A 20,655-nucleotide genomic window follows, 5' to 3' on the forward strand; every position below is an offset into this window, starting at 1 on the left:
TTAGGGTTTCAGGAACTGGGTATGTCTAGTTTAATGAAAAGAAGGACTAGGGGAGACATGATAGCAGTCTTCCAATATCTCAGAGGTTGCCACAAAGAAGAGGGAGTCAAGCTATTCTCCAAGGCACCCGAGGGCAGGACAAGAAGCAATGGGTGGAAACTAATCAAGGAGAGAAGCAACTTAGACCTAAGGAGACATTTTCTGATAGTGAAAACAATTAATCAGTGGAACAGCTTGCCTCCAGAAGTTGTGAATGCCCCAACACTGAAAGTTTTTAAGAAGATGTTGGATAATCATTTGTCTGAAGTGGTGTAGGGTTTCCTGCCTAGGGGGTTGGACTAGAAGACCTCCAAGGTCCCTTCCAACTCTGCTATTCTTTTCTGTTCTATTCTGTTCTGTTCTACTCTACTCTACTCTACTCTACTCTACTCTACTCTACTCTACTCTTATTCTATTCTTATTCTTATTCTATTCTATTCTATTCTGTTCTCTCTCTCTGAATGTGAGTGTGAGCAAAATCTCTAAATGTCTAAAAGCAAGTAAAGACTCTTAAAAAAATTGATATTTTAAGAGACTGAGGCACCCGTTAATAGAGCGATGGGCTGTTCAACTGACACTTTCCATTAGCATGAAACTCCTCTGGGGTTTCCTTGCCAGCAATCACAATTGTTTCACATCCACAGTGCTTTCCTCTGGTGTTGGTATTTGTATAAACATCTCTGAAAATGCTTCTGGATTTACTGTCAGATCCTACAAGCCACCAAAATATTTTGTCACGATGAGTAACTCTCATCCCAAGATGAAGAATAACTGGGAAAATCTTTTGACTTAAAGCATTTTCAAATCCCCCCACACTCTGTCTGATGTTAGTGGCATAATTTGTATTCCTAAGAGGTAAGCCTCTTACATCATATCCAAGAGAGAAAGAGAGGGTGGGAGGGAAGGAGAAAGAGAGAGAGGTGAGAGAGAAGAGAAGAGAGAGAGAGACAGAGGGGGGAGAGTGACAGAGACAGACAGAGACATAGGGGGGGAGAGAGGGCGGAGAGAGAAGAGAGACACAGGGTGAGAAAGAGAGACAGGGGAGAGAGAGAAGTGAGAGAGAAGTGTGTGTGTGAGAGAGAGAAAAGGGGGAAAGAAAGAAGTGAGAGAGACAGAGGAGAGAGAGACAGACACACAAACAGAGGCGGGGGAGAGAGACAGGGAGAGGCAGAGGGGAGAGAAAAGAGAGAGAGACAGAGGGTCAAGAGAGAGGGAGAGAGAGAGAGAGAAAGAGGTGAGAGAGAAGAGAAGAGAGAGAGAGGCAGAGGGGGGAGAGTGACAGAGACAGAGGGGGGAGAGAGAGGGCAGAGAGAGAAGAGAGACACAGGGGGAGAAAGAGAGACAGGGGGAGAGAGAGAAGAGAGAGAGAAGAGACAGAGACAGAGACAGAGATGGGAGAGAGAGTGAAAGAGGGGGGAAAGAGAGAAGTGAGAGAGACAGAGGAGAGAGAGACAGAGACATAGAGAGAGAGCTGGGGGAGAGAGAGAGAGGGTTGAGAGAGAGGGAGAGAGAGAGATGGAGGGAGGGAGGGAGGGAGGGAGGGAGGGAGGGAGAGAGAGAGAGAGAGAGAGAGAGAGAGAGAGAGAGAGAGAGAGAGAGAGAGAGAGAGAGAGAGAGAGAGAGAGAGAGACCCCTACAAAGCAGAATACTGTTTAGATGTTCTTGTACTGCCTGATATTGGATATTGGAGTAATAATGGATCTCCTTAGAAAACATTAGTAAAAGGCAAAATAAACTATCTGAATAGAATCTCCCTGGACTTTATGGAAGAGGGGAAAAAGAAGTCTATAATCTGGCATTTTATTCCACAGATCCCCCAAAGGGCTTTTTAAGCTGTTTGGCACCTTTCCAGTTAGAAAAAGATTGTATATTTTTCAGAGATTTTATTATTTACCATCATCAGATACCTGCCTTGTAGACATGACTCTCTCTGGGCTTCCTCGGGTTCCTTTAACAAGGCTAAAAAAATACCCTTCTCAGCTTACAGAAAGGCAGAACAGCTGTGGGCAATTTATTTCCAGAATTGTTCCTGGACCATATTGATCGATGGGTTCCCAAATTGGCCAAAATATTTACCCAATATTGATTGCACAGAGGAAGATGGGTAACCGGTGTGTCATTCTATCACTCTTCTATTATGTTTGAAAGGTAAAAAAAAAAAAATACAGGAAATTATTGTCCCATTCGAGAAGCAAGTTTTATATCAGAAACCTCCATATCCAATTCAGATACAGATTAACAGAGTTGGAAGGGACCTTGTAGGTCATCTAGTCCAACCCCCTGCCCAAGCAGGAGACCCTACACCCGTGATGGTGAACCTATGGAACGAGTGCCACAGGTGCCACAAGCAGCAAGCGATGCAACCGGCCCACGAGCCGCGAGTTTGACACCCCTGAATTAGAAGGTTCTGGTGAACTGAGCAGGGGGGGGTTGGACTAGAAGACCTCCAGGGTCCCTTCCAACCTTGTTATTCTATGTTCTGTGCAAATGACACCAGCCACAACATCCTCACTGTTACAAGAAATAAACCCCACTCTAGAAACAAGTACTTTACTCTGCCTCATTAGGGAAGTCTATACTTAGAAGCCAAAATCAATCAATCGGATGCTTCTGGGTCACCTTTTCAAATCCCCACTTACTCAAAAGGACTGAAGACATTGGTTTCTTTCCTTCTGTTGGTCTCAAAATGCAGAAAAGGAGCATACATTCCTACTTTGAACTTTGAATAGGAAAAGAAATTCCCTCACAAAAGAGGATAAAACAATAGTTTGTACCTCTCTCTTGTTTGTACCTCAATATTGTAAATGTGGTGTCCATTTATCTGGTTTAATTTCTGTCTCTGTCTGTCTCTATCTGCCTCTGTCTTTCTCTGTCTCTCTCTCTGCCTCTGCCTCTGTCTCTCTCTCTCTCTCTCTCTGTCTCTGTCTCTGTCTCTTTCTCATCCTTTCATCTATCCCACTGGTTGAAAAGCCACTGATACACTTTTCTCCTTGAAATAACTTTTAAGAAGATGGAAGCACCAGAGCCAAGAGGCACAGAAAGATTTCGATTCCTGCAAATAGGTGACCGGATCTTAACAATAGCAGTGGTTCACTTAACAAAGGTGCAAAGAAAAGTCGTAAAATGGGGCGAAATTCACTTAACAGCTGATTCAGTCATCAATGGAATAGTTGGGACTCAATTGTGGTCGTAAGTTGAGGACTACCTGTATTTGAAGACTGCTATAAGGTCACCCCTAGTCCTTCTCTTCAATACGCTCCCAGTTCCTACAACTATTCGTCATACGGTTTAGCCTCCAGTATAGATGACCTCTATGAACCTGTACACATAACAGACTAGTTGGAAGCACATTTCATAATCTTAATCTAAAGCCATGGCATCATTTTCAACTGAACATTGCAAAAAACATGAAGACGTTCTGAAATACATCAAGCAAAGGCAAACTGCATTGTGAAACCATCCCGACATTAAGTGGTCTATGATTTGATTTAACTATTGAAGGTGGGGAGGGGGTTCAAAGCAAGCATTTCTCCACAGAGCACCAATTTACACAAACACAAATGGTGAACAACACCAGACATGACTGTTGCATCTGTTGGAATACAATGTTCACATAATTTGTGCAACGACTTCATCCAACCACAGATGGCAGTGTTTATAAATCAGTAGTTGCAATTGTGGTATGCTCTACGTCTTTCCTTTGTATAAAAAGTTTCCTGCTTCTTTCCGGCAGTTAAGCAGAAAAGCACATGTGGACTGTGCACTGTCTATTCTGTACGGCTATATACAGAATTTCTCACAGTATCGTTCTCCATCTGATCCTACTGAAGTTAACCATCAGGGGTGCCTTCAGCAAATTTAAGACAAATGCATGAAGAGTTTCTTTTTCCTCCTCCTGGTCTCCATAACACATTAAAATGTCAGCTGGTTTACGATTAGTTACAACATTCAATTCCATTAGGCCAATTTGAATGTCCCAAAAAAGCTTTTTCAAAAGGCAACTAGACTTTGCTTCTTCTTGAAGATGTTTCGCTTCTCATCCACGAAGCTTCTTCAGTTGTGACAGAGCCTGACAAGAAGCTTCTTGGAATGAGAAGCAAAACATCTTCCAAGAGAAACCAAGTCCAGTTGCCCATTTGAAAAGGCTCCTTTGGGATAACCATGACATGCATAACTAAGAATCTCCATAGACATTTAGCCAAGGATTCTGCAGAGGTGGACCATGGCTTCCACTTACGCCTACTTTCATAAATAGCTCGTGACTTCTCATACAGCTCGTAAGGGTCAGGCTTTCTCGGGTCAAAGGCTTCTGTTGAATCGGGAAAAGAGCTTCTGTGAAGGGCTGGTGGGAAGGGAATATTCTGTGGCCCAACTGGAGCAGATAAACTTGTCTGTGGACTCCCCTGGGTCTCCCATTTTTCCATCATCTACAACGAATAAAAGAAAACGAGGCCTTAAGAACCTGCAGACAAACTCCATAGCCTTTTCTCTCTCAATCAGGTTACACCGCCTTGTTGTTCGGCAACATGGTTTGGAAGATATCTACTCAACGTCAGGTCTTATGTACAGGGCTGTCATCTCAGCCGATAAATAAATGAAGGGAGACTAGTATGGATCTTTCTCAAGCTATTTAGCTCTCATCAGCTAGCCATACCCTTACTGGGATTCGAACCTGGGCTGTTTTTATATATTAGGCAGTTGTATTAGCCTCTAAGCCACAAGCTCTCCTCCCTTATCAGCTGAGCCAAAGAAATGATTAAGTGTTATGTCAAAGCACCTGGTGTGCCCAAATAGAGTTATGCTGGAGCATACATACATACACACACCACACACAGCCATATATATTGTTATGTCAAAGCACCTGGTGTGCCGAAATATGGGAGGGAGCATACTGCTTCCCTTTTCAGGGTGGAGCTGAAAGGTAAAAAGGGAAGCAGTATGCTCTCTCCCATATTTCGGCACACCAGGTGCTTTGACATAACAATATATATGGCTGTGTGTGGTGTGTGTATGTATGTATGCTCCAGCGTAACTCTGGAAATCCTTGAGCAATTTCAACCAAATTTGGTACACAGATGACTTACTCTCTGGAAACAAATACTGTCACATCAGATTTATATTCCTATATTTGGCAGCAGGGTACCCTGAAAATCTTGCAATGCAGGTTATTGTTTCCTGCATGCATTATTTCCTTCATTTATTATTCAACCATGAGTCTTATCGCCATGCATTTTAAGAACAACAATTTGGAAAAACAAAACAAAACAAAAAAAAAAACTTACAGGCTTTGGAGTTTTCCATGGTGAAAAGAATCCTAAAAAAGAAAAGACAAAAAAGAAACAAAAGGAAAAAGTAATGAGAACTCAAGTATGATTAATTTGTCATCATTCTTACCGACATCTTTATCTCCATTTCTACGAATTACAAAGGAAAGGGATGGCACCTTATCATCCATTACCACCACAGGACATGTGGAAAAAGATTATTTCACACTCAGTCATTCTCATCTTTAAAAACAAATGTCAGAGATAAATCACCACAGTAGAAAAAAAATAAATTAGAAAGTTTTTTTTTAAAAAAATCTCTAATTAGTACAACCAGAAGCTAGTATCACCAGGGTTTTCCCTAGCTTAATACGTTATCTGTCTATCTGGATGATAGCCTGTGCATTTATCCACATTTATCCACAGTATCTACAAATATACAACGGGTTGATTGAGGAGGATCTTGGCATTCTAGTGGACAATCACTTAAATATGAGCCAGCAGTGTGCAGTGGCAGCCAAAAAAAGCCAATGCGATCCTAGATTGCATTAATAGAGGCGTAGAATCAGGATCACGCGTAAAGTTAGTACCATTATATAAAGCCTTAGTAAGGCCACACTTGGAATAACTACATTCAGTTTTGGTCGCCATGATGTAAAAAAGATATGGAGAATCTGGAAAGAGTGCAGAGAAGAGCAACAAAGAGGATTAGGGGACTGGAGGCTCAAACATATGAAGAACGGTTGCAGGAACTGGGTATGTCTAGTTTAATGAAAAGAAGGACCAGGGGAGACATGATAGCAGTCTTCCAATATCTCAGGGGCTGCCACAAAGAAGAGGGACTCAAGCTATTCTCCAAGGCACCTGAGGGTAGAACAAGAAGCAATGGGTGGAAACTAATCAAGGAGAGAAGCAACTTAGAACTGAGGAGAAATTTCTTGACAGTTAGAACAATTAATCAATGGAACAATTTGCCTCCAGAAGTTATGAATGCTCCAACACTGGAAGTCTTTTAAGATGATGTTGGACAGCCATTTTCTGAAATGACACTGGGTTTTCTGCCTGGGTGGGGGGTTGGACTAGAAGACCTCCAAGGTCCCTTCCAACTCTGTTATTCTACGCTCTTCCCCAGTGTGGGTGTGGCAGGTTGGAGGTGGCTGATGGAGTAGAGAATACCCCACTTCCTCCCTACTTGCACCTTGTTCCTTCCCTCTCTTAATTTTATTCTAATTGCATTTCTAAATTTAAGATCTTTATTTAGTGTTTCAATGTTCTATACTACATTTTATTCAACGCCTGTAAGCCATCTTTGGCGAACTGGGTGGCATATCAAGTTTGATTCCTAAACGTTTCACTGGAAACATTTTTAACTGTGTAAGTTGCCTAAATGCAGATTATCCACTGAAAGGATGAAGCGCACACATACCCAAACATTAACTAAATCTGTTTTTTATGCTCACCTTTGTAAAAGCAGAATCCAATTTAAATCTCCAAGGCTCGGTCTCAGCCTGGATGGAAGACCTACACTGTACATGACAAATAGCTGTCTCTTCCTTTACTGCTATATGTGCTTCTTTCTTTTCATCTTAGGATGGAAGACTGTAACAAATCCTTCAGCTTTTCAGTGTTACAACAAGGCTGCTTTGAAGTATTGTTTGCATGTCATAATGTTCATAAATTTAGTGAACAGGAAAAGTTTTGAACAGAGAGACAGGAAGCCAGCTTTTGGGTTAAGTTAGTCCTATAATTTTTTTTATGACGCCGAGTATGCAAAAATCCCAGTCTTTTATTGATATCTTACTCTGTATCATCTTGTGCTCTCTTTCTCTCTCGCCCTCTCTCTCCTCTCTCTCTTGTCTGTCTCTCTCTGTCCATCCATCCATCCATCCATCCATCCATCCATCCATCCATCCATCCATCCATCCATCCATCATCTCTCTCCCCCCCTAAGTCTCTCTCTCCGCTCTCTCTTTCTCTCTCTCTCTTTCTCTCTCTCTCTCCTCTCTCTCTCGAGCCTGTCTATTTTTCTTTCTATCTATCTATCTATCTATCTATCTATCTATCTATCTATCTATCTATCTATCTATCATCTATCTATCTATCTATCATCTATCATCTATCTATCATCTATCTATCTATCTATCTATCTATCTATCTATCTATCTATCTATCTATCTATCTATCTATCAATCATCTATCATCTACCTACCTACCATTTATCACCTTAATCAATGTCTTTCTATAATCCATCCATCCATCCATCCATCCATCCATCCATCCATCCATCCTCTCTCTCTCTCATCTCAGTCTCTCTCTCTCTTCCCCCCCTCTCATCTCTCTCTCTCTCTCATATCTACCTACCTACCTACCTACCTACCTACCTACCTACCTACCTACCTACCTACCATCTATCACCTTAATCAATGTCTTTCTACCATCCATCCATCCATCCATCCATCCATCCATCCTCTCTCTCTCTCTCTCTCTCTCTCTCTCTCTCTCTCTCTCTCTCTCTCTCTCTCTCTCTCTCTCTCTCTCCTCAGTCTCTTTCTCTCCCATCTATCTATCTTCTATCTGTTTAACCACCCATTTCCCTTACAGACTCTTTTTCTAGTGTTTCTAATTTTTTAAAGTACCGGTAGTTCCTTCAAGATAGCATATACACTTTAAAAATTAGCTGTTCACTTGTTCCAGATCACTTGGGTAATTTGAGAGAGAGTTAGATGTGATCTCTTGAGCTTGGTGGTTTTCTTGCAGACCTTTCGTTACCAAACTAGGTCACAGCATCAGTGCACTGATGTTACTTAGTCTGGGTAATGAAACGTCTGCATGAAAACCACCAAGCTCTGAGAGCACCAAGGATTCAATAGCTCAACTCAACCCTGAGCTACAAATATTTCTCTTCTATAGATAGTTAGATCTATTGCAGGACTTGTGGTCTTCCATACTGTTAGCCCTACTAATGAGGGCTCCTTGAAGTTGTACTAGGAAGAAGGTAGCAGGCAACAAGTTTGATACCCTAATTCCATGATGGCTAACCTTTGTCATCCCAGCTCAGGTCCACTGTGCATGTAGTGCGCCTCCTGCCGGCCAGCTGATTTTTGGATCTCTGCTGCGCATGCGCAGGTGGCTGGAGCGCACACATGGGTGGGGGGCAGGAGGGTCATGCATGCAGGCGTGGAGATTGGGGGAATGCATGGGGGTGCAGTGTGCATGCACAGGGGGACATGGGGGGTGTCACACACACATTGCATTATATGATAGGTGTGGACAAGTTGTTGCACATGTGCATGATTTCTGTACACTACAACAAGTCAAAATATTCTAGAGAGCTGGCTCAACAGATGTCCTTTGTTTGCACATCCCTTGTCACAACTGCATCGAACTGTATGGATTTCATTGTCTTTCGCCACAGGCAGCATCTCTGCATAAGGCTGCCTTAATTAAACTGTCTGAAGAGTAGGGCAAGGATCTTTCCTGAAAATGAACAGATATTATTCTGGCCCTTTCCCGTCCCATCATGAGTCTCAGCATGCGTCTTTAGAGGTCCCGAGTAGTGTGACCTTTATTTAATTTAAGGGCAAACTTTTCACGAAATGACTTCCTGTCATTAAATTTGGTGGCAGCGGCGATTCCGTGCTCAAGTGGAGAAATTAAACCTACTTGCGTGCTCATGAGCTCTGAAATAAATTGCCTTCGAATATGAAGTTTCTTGAAAGGTTTGTCTGAGTTTGTTGCAGCAATCACATCCAGAAAGCATATACAGGTAACTGATTCAGCAGGACTCATTAACTTCTCTTTATAGATAATATAACACATGAAGTAAATATACAATACCAAAAGCGACATGGTAGTAAATACAAGAAAAACATAAGCGAAGGAGAGAACCGTTTCAGTTTCAGTTCAGAGCAGTTTAGAGCTACGCAGACTCAGAGCTACAGAGCTAAGCCACACCCAGGCACCTTGCTGTCTCCTTGTTGCTCACACAGCAAACATTGTTTCAGTTTTCAAACAGCCTATTCATTGGCTGAACTTGTTACCGTGTCTTCCAAGCTATGAACTCTCATGCATTGAAAAGGTTGTGGAAGAGATTCCCACAAGTCTCTGAAACAGACTTCTAGAAAATGTGGATGTTCAGGACATTGGTATAAATTACTTCTGCGGTAGGTGTATGTTTATAGGAGAAGAGTGGGCAGAGTCAAGTGAGCTATCAGCCTAGAATCAATACAGTGCCGCAAATGGTCCAAGTTCAACGCTTATTGAATCCTGTTGACGCTTATCTGGCACCAATTTAGCACTGAACTTCAGTTGACTAGATGTGACCTTGAGCAGTAATTCTTGACATTCATCTGGAAGGGATGGCCCTAAGGATCTCTTTGAGATGTCTTCTTTTGAATGAGAGGATCATCAATCAAAGGGAAGGAAATTCATATAAGGCTGTATGTCCCTAGAAAAGTTCACCACAAAACATTTTGTGTTTTCTTTCCCAAGCCTTTATGAAACACGTTAAAGATTCTTCTAGTGACTTACTAACCATTTGTATATGAAAGGAGAGCGAACGTCTCTCCCTTCTAGCACTGATGATGTTATCTAGTTGGGTAATGAAATGTCTACAAGAAAACAACCAAGCTCTGAGAGCACCAAGGGTCCCACAGTCCATCTCCCTCCTCCTTCACTACTCCACAAACCCTTACTCCTTTCTGGCACTGATGACGTTACCTAGTTTGGTAACGAAACATCTGCGAGAAAACCACCAGGCTCAGAGAGCACCGAGGACACCACAAAGCTACAAACATTCTCTGCTATCGCTATTCTAGGATAATCTATAAGTAAAAGGAAGTAATATGATTGTTGGCTGAGCAGGGACAAAAATAGCCAGAGAAATGCCTGAAGCCTGAGAAACGAACCTCTTGTCAGTCAATAGGGTACTGATTTTCCACCAGCCTATCAGGTGCTTATAGGAGCGGAGGGCATGGCAGCACAAACAAATTGCAATTAACGACTTAATAGCCCACCACCAACACCCCACTGACAACTAAAAGCTACACACAACCAGGAACCATACAAACGCAATGCGTAGAGCAGCCCAAAGGACATAGATCCTCATAGTTCCCTGAGGATGGGATCCAGCACAAGCACTGAAAGCTTGGAGGAACAAACCTTTGATTGACTCAGATGGGATCCTTCCATCACAACGGTACACTGTGCATGGGACCGGGTGTCCTAGCACATACCCTGCGCCCTGCGACACCCAGCTGCTCGGTGCAGCACAATTGGCCAGTCGTGTTATAAACCGCTATGGAAAGTGGGCGGGAGGGTGGGCCAAACGAGCCACCATACCGATACGGTGGCTGCTGTTCCCGGCTACTACCGGTATGGCCGTACCGGGCCGTACCACCTGGAACCCACCACTGATACAAACCCAACAAAGGAGAATCCAGGAGAAAAAGAGTGAGGTTCAGTGCCCCCAAATTCACCCCCAGCACAAATGGCCAAAGCGAAGGCCATTTCAAGAGAAGACTAGATCACTGGATCACACAACCAACCTGTCAGCCTCTATCTCGCACGCTTGCCATCAGCTGCCATAGTAACGGGGAGGGTGGGGGCTCATGGTATTTGGGAGGGGAAACGTGCTGATGGAGGTATCTCAAAGAAGGGAGTTTTGTTCTCACCATCTTCTGCGCATGCTGATGGTTCGGGGTTGGGGTTGGTCAAGGCCAACTGCCTTTGCATACCAACTGAACGAGGCCACTTGAAGATGCGCCCCACATGGCATCTTTGGGAGCTGGAGATTGGACATTGGGTTGGGGTAAATGGTGGGAGGGATTCGGGTAAACGTTTGATATGTACACGTTTGCGCTCTTTTGCTTCAGATCTTGCTTCACTTTTGCTGTTTTCATTCCACACCCAGTAAAAGTACCTTTTATCTCTACTCAAATGGAGTTGGGGGTTTTCTTTCTTGGATACTGAATGAGGCAAGCCTGACATAACTAATAGAATAGATTTGCCTTCAGAAGTTGTGGGGAGAGAGGGAAGGAAGGAAGAGGAAAGGAGAGGAAGGTTGGAAGGGAGGGAAAGGGAAGGGAAGGAGTGAGGGTAGGAAGGGGAAGAGGAAGAGTAGGAGTAGGGGAGAGGCAAGGGAAGAAGGAAAGGGAAAGGAGAGGAGGAAGGAAGGAAGTAGAGAAGGGAGTGAGGAAGAAAAGAAAGGGAGCGAGGAGGAGGGAATGAGAGGAAAAGGGGGAAGAAAGAAAGAGGTAAGGAGAGGAGGGTAGAAGGGAGAGAAAGAGAAGGAGAAAGAGTAGGAAGGGGAAGAGGAAGAGTAAGAGTAGGGGAGAGGCAAGGGAAGAAGGAAGAGGAAGGAGAGGAGGAAGGGAGGAAGTAGAGAAGGGAGGGAGGGAGAAAAAAAAGGGAGCGAGGAGGAGGGAATGAGACGAAAAGGGGGAAGGAAGAAAGAGGTAAGGAGAGGAGGGTGGAAGGGAGAGAAAGAGAGAGGGTAGGAAGGGGAAGAGGAAGAATGGAAGTATAGGAGAGTCAAGGGAAGAAGGAAGAGGAAGGAGAGGAGGAAGGAAGGAAGTAGGGAAGGGAGGGAGGGAGAAAAGAAAGGGAAAATAAAGTGGTGTTAAAGTAGTTAATGGGATGGTAAGCAAAGCAAACCAGAATATATATTCTCACCTTTTATATGGAAGAATAAATGTATAAGAATGACAAATGTAAAGAAGAACAATAACTATGTGAACCCATAATTGTATGTAAGAGAATAAAATAAAAATAAAAATAAACTTTTCAAAAAATAAAGAAGTTCTGGGTGTGCCATCATTAGAGATTTTTTTGTTTGTTTGTTTGCAAAATGTAGTCAACGATATATGGATTATTTATTACAGGACAGTCTTTGGGGACAGATGTGGATTTGTGGTTTCTTTCCCATAAAGACACAATTGCCTTCATTTGTAATGGCTACACAAAGATTAGAGAAAGGATTGTCACTTATTTATAAGGAACTAAAATTTCCTCACAGCGACAACAATTAACCAGCGGAATGGGTTGCCACCTGAAATTGTGGGTGCTCCGTCACTGGAGACTTTTGAAGTAGAAGTTGGACAACCCTTTGACTGAAGTGATTCAGGGTCTCCTACTTGCCCAGGATAATGGACTAGAAGACCTCAAAGGACCCTTCCAACTCTCTTATTCGGAATGGAAGTAAATCAAGGAGAGAAGCAACTTAGAACTAAGGAGGAATTTCCTGACAGAGAACAATTAATCAGTGGAACAGAAGTTGCCTCCAGAAGTTGTGAATGCTCCAACACTGGAAGTCTTTAAGAAGATGTTGGATAGCCATTTGTCTGAAATGGTATAGGGTTTCCTGCCTAGGCAGGGGGTTGGACTAGAAGACCTCCAAGGTCCCTTCCAACTCTCTTATTCTGTTATAACTGGCTGTTGATATTTCATGACTGAACTAAATTAGCATTTTCACTACTTTATCAGCTCGCATACTGTACGTGTAAAATTCTACAGGTACATGGAACTTCCCGACCAGAATAAATGTTTCATTTTTGTTTTCAGCAATACTTTATTTTAATTTTTTTTAAAAAAAAGAGAGACTGGCATTTTGATATGAATGTCACTGCCAAAATGTTTTCCACTTAACCTGTCATGTTTATGCACTATTGCTCTAGTTTTGTTATTAGGAGTTCTTTCTGTTTTGCTAGCTACGTCTTTCAAATCCAAAGAGGCTGAATAATTTTTGTTTCAAAGATAGAGAAAAAAAAAAAAGGATTCTCACGGGAAGGGGGAAAGGAATAATCCAGTGTATTATTTTCCTTCTGTCTTTCAATTGATCTTAAATTCTAAGGATCTTGTTGGGAGGTTTTGTTATAATGCATTTTTATATATTTGTGCTAAATGAAACTCTCCCTCTCTTAACACACACACACACACACATGGCTGTCTGTCTGTCTGTCTCTATCTACACCCATCTCTCTCTCTTCCCCTCCGCCCGTATCTATCTATCATCTATCTATCTATCTATCTATCTATCTATCTATCTATCTATCTATCTATCTATCTATCTATCTAATCTTACACCCATCTCTATCCATCCATCCATCCACACCCATCTCTCTCTCTCTCTCTCTATCATCTCTCTATCATCTATCTATCTATCTATCTATCTATCTATCTATCTATCTATCTATCTATCTATCATTTATCTATCATCTATCTATCTATCTATCTATCTATCTATCTATCTATCTATCTATCTATCTATCTATCATCTATCTATCATCTATTTATCTATCCTATCTATCTATCTATCTATCTATCTATCTATCTATCTATCTATCTATCTATCTCTCATCCATCCATCCATCCATCCATCCATCCATCCATCCATCTATCATCTGTCTGTCTGTCTGACAAATATTATAAATCAACCAACCAACCAACCATCCAACCAATCAATCAATCAGAAAAGAGCTGAAAGGGACATTGGAGGTCTTCTAGTCCAACCATCTGCTCAGACAGAAAACCCAGTGTCATTTCATGTTTTAGCCTCCTGTCCCTTAATACTCTTTGTATAAAGTGGTATTAACCCTTCACGTAATCAGAAGATGAAGGGAATCCAGCCAAGAACAGGATTAAGTCAAGTCCATCCCATCCTTGACTACGAAATGCTTCCATGCTAATGGAGCAGGCTCCACCACAGGTGGTGCTTTTTTGTTGCTGTTGTTGTTGTTAGTTGTGAAGTCTTGACCGGCCCATTGCGACCCCATGGACAACATTCCTCTAGGACTAGGCCTTCCCTTCCTCTACCATCCTCTGGAGTTCATTTAAGCTCACGCCGACTGCTTCTGTGACTCCATCCAGCCACCTCCTTCTCTGCCGTCCCCTTCTTCTTCTTTTGCCCTCCATTGTTCCCAGCATCAGGCTCTTCTTCAGGGAGTCCTTCCTTCTCATTAGGTGGCCAAAGTATTTAAGTTGTTATTTTTGATAATTGCTACTTGTGTGTTGATTCCTTTGCTGCCAACAAGGGGGTCTTGTTTCCCTCAATTTTTGCAAAAGAAAAGTTTGAGAATTTGAGAGCTGTTTCGAACCCTCTTTTATTTGCAAAGAAAAGACCCCTCCCTGGTTTATTTTCAGGACAGGGCAATTCAGCAGTTCCTTAATTGGGATTTTGTTTACTTCTTGATTGTTGGTCTGTTTACTTTTGGTCAGCGCCCAGAGGAGCACAGATTAACACAAAGATTAACAACAGACCAATCAAGTCAACAATACCCCAATCAAGGAACTGACCAACAAGCTAACAGCAAACGGCCTAACTAAAGAACCTCTAAGATCACTTCCAACAATACTAACAGGGCAAGCCACTGGACTATAAGCTGAGTTCAAACTCCCCTCCCTTCTAGCATTGATGAGGTTACCTAGTTTGGTCATAAAACGTCTGTAAAACAAGTCAGAGAGTCCCACGATTTACCGTATTTTTTAAAGTATAAGACACACCTTTCCACCCCCTAAAAGTTAGGTGCGTCTTATAAACCGAATACGGGAAATTTTGACCTCTCGAACCCTCCGTGCATCGCATTTTTGCCCTCCCTGGCCCCCAGAAGTGCTCTGCAGTGCTCTGCATGGGTTGTTTTTGCCAAAAACAGGCCCGTTTTCACAAAAAATGCTCACTTTTGGGCTCCCAAGCCCTCCGCACGTCATGTTTTTGCCCTCCTCAGTCCCCAGAAGCACTCTGCAGGCCAAAAACAGGCATGGTTTTGGCATAAACAGGCTGTGTGGAGCACTGCAGAGTGCTTCTGGGAGCCTGGGAGGACAAAAATGCAATGCACAGAAGGCTTTGGAGCTCAAAAACGGGCCTGTTTTGGGCACAAACTGGCCCATTTTGGCATAAACAGGCCATGGGGAGCACTGCAGAGTGCTTCTGGGGGCTGGGGAGGGTGAAAATGTGACGTGCGGAGGCAAAAAACTATTTTTTTTTCTTGGTTTCCTCCTGTAAATTTCGGTGCATCTTATAGTCCGAAAAATTTGGTTATCCTTCTTAACGTTTGTTTTCAAAATGTGGTGCCGGTATATTTTAGAATAGACTTCACCCCCATTCAGAAGACAATAATTCAGGAAGTTGTTGGAGGGAGCGAAATAATGAACATCTTTCTCCCTTAAGTGTTGTATTTACCAGTCGCGGGAAGGTGCAAGATAATGGGCAAAATTTCTTCCCTGTTCCGCAAAACCAATTTGAAGAGAAGTGATTTGACAAGAGCAGTTGTCGTCATGTGAGAGATGTAGAACAAAACAGCAATTAAGAAGGGAATAATGTGGCAGGAGGGGAGGAGAAAGGATAATCGGAAAGACTGTCGCAAAACATACAAATGTTTTTAATCAAACGAACGGAGAACCTTTCCAGCAGACATAATTAAATTCTTCCCTATCTCAGTCTTGACAAGTCTCAGTCTATCTATCTATCTATCTATCTATCTATCTATCTATCTATCTATCTATCTATCTATCTACCTACCTACCTACCTACCTACCTACCTACCTATCATCTATCTATCTATCTATCTATCTATCTATCTATCTATCTATCTATCTATCATCTATCTATCTATCTATCTATCTATCTATCTATCATCTATCTATCTATCATTACAGCAACCGAAAATTAAAAAGAGTAAACTAAAATGTTCCTTGCTGAGATGGGATGTGATTGGCAGCTAGTGCAAATGACAAAAGCGGTGTTGCGTTATAAGCTCCTACTTTTTGTAGGGGTGTTGAAAGGGTGCGTAAAAGGGGGTGCGTAAAAGGAGCAGAATTTCTTGTTCTGACCTAGGCTTCCCAAGATCACGAAGCCGACTCCTTGTCCCAATAAAACCCCTTTTATTTAGTTTAAAGTGAATTCCTCTCCAGCAAAGTCCTGGCCAACAGTCTTTCAAGAGATTTCACAACTACAGGCCTTTATCAGGCTTGGAGAGCTGCCAGTCACTAAATGAACTGTTGTAAGTCGAGGACTATCTCTCTATCAGTTTCAAGGAGTCCGAAAAAATAAGCCATCCGAAATTCCTTCACCATTTTCTCCAGATTTGTAGACTGCCACAGGTTTCCTCTTCCTTTGCGAGTCAGTTCAATTAATTTTAATTCGTCAGGATAGTTTCTAATGAAGTTTAATCTGTGCTAATTGTTTATAAATGACTTATAGATTTGAGCATTCATCTATTCACGCCAGACGGATAGCGGTAAAATCTGAAACTAATTTTGTAAAATGGATTATATCCAATCTCAGGAGCGGTGCTGTGGCTTAGAGGGGGAGCTCTCGCCTCACAATCAGGAGCTCTGTGAGTTCGATCCTAGGTAGAGGCAGATATGTCTCTCTTTGGGCACAATGAGACTATATCTGCTGAAACAAAACTCTGCATTGGCAACAGGAAGGGCATCTGGCCAGTAAACACTCAGCTCCTTCAGTTGCCCAGATTCCACCCCACAAGGGATTATGGGGTCATAAAATGAAGATGATTATATCAAATATCATTCAGTTGGAGAATAGTCTCAAAGATAAGGAATCTTACATGATATAAATATGGGTATCTATTTTACACAACCAGTTTCTCCATATGTTCTCTGCCAATTTGACTGCGAGATCCGATTAATCAGTCCACAAATTCCTTTAGTGACTGTTCAAAGTTACAACGTCACTGCAAAAAAAAAGACTTATGACCATGTTTCACAGTTATAACCGTTGCAGCAGATTCGCCTAACAACTTTGTGGCTCACTTTACAACTTCTGATTCACTTAACAACAGGGACGCAAAATGGGGCAAAAGTCACTTAACAAATGTCTCACTTAGCCACAAAAGTTTTGGGCTCAATTGCTAATCTTAAACTGAGGACTGCTGTAATGTGCTTTGATCAAATATTACACCACACAAAATGGCACAAATGTCATAATTTTCACATACAAGTGTGGGTCCTTGATGGGAGCATTTAATGTCTTAAAAGTCATGGGAGGAGAATTCATAATGTTGCATTTTGCCTACATTTGCATTTTTTAGTTTAACGTATTGAATAACACGGTGGCTGTCACCATCAAAGCTAATGCCAGGCAGAGCATAGAAAAACTAAAAGAAGGAGACTCAAAGATGCTTTTTCAGGAGGCAAATTGACTTTTTTTGTTTTTCCTTGAAGACGTTTTGCTTCTCATCCAAGAAGCTCCTTTGGTTCTGCCCAAAGAACAGAACTCAAGAAGCTTCTTGGAAGCGAAACATCTTCAAAGAAAAACAAAGGAAGTCCAGGTGACCTCAATGACTCTCTAAAAGGATGCAAATGACCAGATGTCTGCAAGGAGTATAAATCCTTCCATCTCCCACCATCTAGTGAGAGCTGAAGAAGCTTCTTGGATGAGAAGCTGAACGTCTTCAAAGAAAAACCAGAAAGTCCTGCTGCCTTTTGAAAAAAGGATATTTGGGACGAAGAAAATCCAGTTGCTTCTTTAAAAAGCACCTTTGGGACAACCATGACCTGGGGGACTGAGAATTTCCAGAGACATCAAAGAAGTAGTGCAAGATTGGAAGATATAGAGAGACCTGGCCCATGGAATCACCAAAAGTTGGAGACAATTGAATGGATAACACCATCTTCATCATCACCTATTATATTTAAGGAGGTAACTGACTCCCAGTTGCAATAGATGGCTGTGAAGGTTGGACCATAAGGAAGGCTGAGCGCCGAAGGATGGAGCCCTTTGAACTCTGGTGCTGGAGAAGAAGACTCCTGCATTGAGTCCCTTGGACTGCAAGGCCATCCAACCGGTCAGTCCTAGAGGAGATCAACCCAGACTGCTCTTTAGAAGGCCAGATCCTGAAGAGGAGACTCAAAGACTTTGGCCACCTCATGAGAAGGAAGGACTCCCTGGAGAAGAGCCTCATGCTGGGAAAGATGGAGGGCAAAAGAAGAAGGGGATGACAGAGAAGGAGGCGGCTGGATGGAGTCACCGAAGCAGTCGGTGTGAGCTTAAACGGGCTCCAGAGGATGGTGGAGGACAGGAAGGTCTGGAGGAACATTGTCCATGGGGTCACGATGGGTCGAACATAACTTCGCAACTAACAACAACAACAACATGGGCTTTCTAAAGCTTTGTACGATGGTAAAATGAGATAAATAAAAATAACACATATTTTCACATCACGGCTGGTGAAAATAAGTACAGTGTTAAGTGATGTGGAAGACATGTCAATCAGTAAATAAACACACTTCCTTATTTATCGTAAAAACCTAGATCAGGGATGTCAAACTCCTTTCATTGAAGGCCGCATCAGGGTTGCGTTTGACCTTGAGGGGCCGGGATGGATGTAGCCAGGGTGTGGCCAGCTCAACGTCACTCATGTTGGGGGTGCAATGGGTTGGACACCACTTCTCAACTAAGAACAACAACTGACCTCTACTTCACAACACACTGAGAGAGCAAGCATCTCTTAAAACTTTCGCAACGAATTACTGTAATCGCGTCAACTTCCCAGACTTACCTCCTCTATGGATGAACAAAGATGTTTCAGTTCCAACTGGACATTCTTTAAGTATATCCACTACTTCGGCGTGGCTCAGGTTCTGTACATTTTGTTGGTTGATCTCAACAATGAGGTCACCTTCACACAAACCGGGGCAGCCCTGAACATCTAAGATCTGCTTCACCCTTTGTCCTGTGGGACTGTCCGCGATGGTGAAGCCGAAGCCCTGGGACCCTTTCACAATGGTTAAGGTCATGAGTTCAGCTTGAGTGGCTCCCGACGAGGCCATGGAGACGTTGTCGTCGTGGAGGGGTGGTGGGAATGCGCCGTCGAGCTGACTCTCTGCTGGAATGGAGTGCAAGGAATGTGGCGGCCGATCCGTGATATCCGGAACGGACTGGGAAGTTCTAGAAATGTATTCCAAGTACGTTTCATAGTTATGCCTTCCATTGACGATGACCGGAGGCCTATCCATCATGGCGAGCGGCGGCACTACGCTGTTGGCAGGATCTTCGGGGTCGAAGGGCAGAGGGTATCCGCGACATAGCACCAGGTTGACGCTCTGGCCAATGGGAACAGACTGGAAGAGTTTGACGACGTCCGCGTGAGTATGTCCGAGGACGCAGACTTCATTAATGTAGACAATGACGTCACCTGGACAAAAAGAAACCACAATGCATTATAAAGTCATTTTGTTGTGAGACAACAACTATGCTGCAGCTACTGAGATAATTGCTTAAAATGACAAGGAATATATTACCGGTACACCTCGACTTACAACCACAATTCAGTCTAACGTTTCAGTTCCTAAGTGAGACATTTGTTAAGAGAGTTTTGCCCCATTTTAGGACCTGTCTTGCCACAGCTGTTAAGTGAATCACTGCAGCTGATAAATTAGTAACCCAGTTGTTAAATGAATCTGGCTTCCCCATTGACTCTTAAGTAAAGGTAGAGGTTCCCCTCGCGCATATGTGCTAGTCGTTCCTGACTCTAGGGGGCGGTGCTCATCTCCATTTCAGAGCTGAAGAGCCAGCGTTGTCCGAAGACGTCTCCGTGGTCATGTAGCTGGCATGACTCAACGCCGAAGGCGCAACGAACGCTGTTACCTTCCCACCAAAGGTGGTTCCTATTTTTCTACTTGCATTTTTTACGTGCTTTCAAACTGCTAGGTTGGCAGAAGCTGGGACAAGTCATGGGAGCTCACTCCCTTATGCGGCGCTAGGGATTTAAACCACTGAACTGCTGACCTTCTGATCAACAAGCTCAGTGTCTTAGCCACTGAGGCACCTCGTCGCTTAATGCTTACAGTAATAGCCCACAAAAATTCTACACAATTGACACATTCCCATGTGTAAAATGGGACAACGCCCAGAACCCCACCACAAGAGTCCTGTACGGTTAAGCGGCAGATACAACTTTATTTGTTATAATTTGTCAGACACAGACTCACATATTAGGATGTGTAATAGGTGTGGAGATTCTTTTTTAGACAATAAAATTGTCTGGACAATAAGGTGAAGACGCAAGATCGATAAGGCCAGGCTTGTACCCACAAATAATCTGCTCCAGGAGTGACCCAGAAAAAAACCGTGCCAGAACATGAATTATTATCTGTAGCGGCTTTAAAACAACACCACAGTATCATCAGCAATCTCCTGACCCCTGAACTACTTTGAGGAACAGTACCTCGGCTACTGACAGCTTCTTAATCTAAAGCAATGGCTTAGCAGTAACAGGAGACCAAATCACCAAGACAAATGTGCACCATTTGAAGCTTGTGAGAGAAACTCCAGAACGAACAAACATCGAGAGCGATTACGGCCTACAAGACATAATAATGTGAGTGAAAACTGGAG

General features: G+C 42.9%; 1 protein-coding gene across 8 annotated transcripts in view; it reads right to left on the bottom strand.

The window, feature by feature from the left end:
* MAGI2 (membrane associated guanylate kinase, WW and PDZ domain containing 2) overlaps nucleotides 1–20,655 on the bottom strand; it is a 498,445-nt gene that overhangs the window by 48,776 nt on the left and 429,014 nt on the right. For 7 of the 8 annotated variants that reach the window (XM_081957510.1, XM_081957508.1, XM_081957507.1 and 4 more), the window contains 3 exons: nucleotides 18,818–19,453; nucleotides 5,322–5,353; nucleotides 4,277–4,466 (listed from right to left, as the gene is read on the bottom strand). In XM_081957510.1, the coding sequence (XP_081813636.1) occupies nucleotides 4,277–4,466; nucleotides 5,322–5,353; nucleotides 18,818–19,453 (858 nt within the window). The remainder of the gene's footprint in view (nucleotides 1–4,276; nucleotides 4,467–5,321; nucleotides 5,354–18,817; nucleotides 19,454–20,655) is intronic. The other variant, XM_081957509.1, reaches the window with a different exon arrangement.

This window comes from Natrix helvetica, assembly GCF_964273705.1.
Source record: "Natrix helvetica genome assembly, chromosome: 6".
NCBI classification, from domain to species: domain Eukaryota; kingdom Metazoa; phylum Chordata; class Lepidosauria; order Squamata; family Natricidae; genus Natrix; species Natrix helvetica.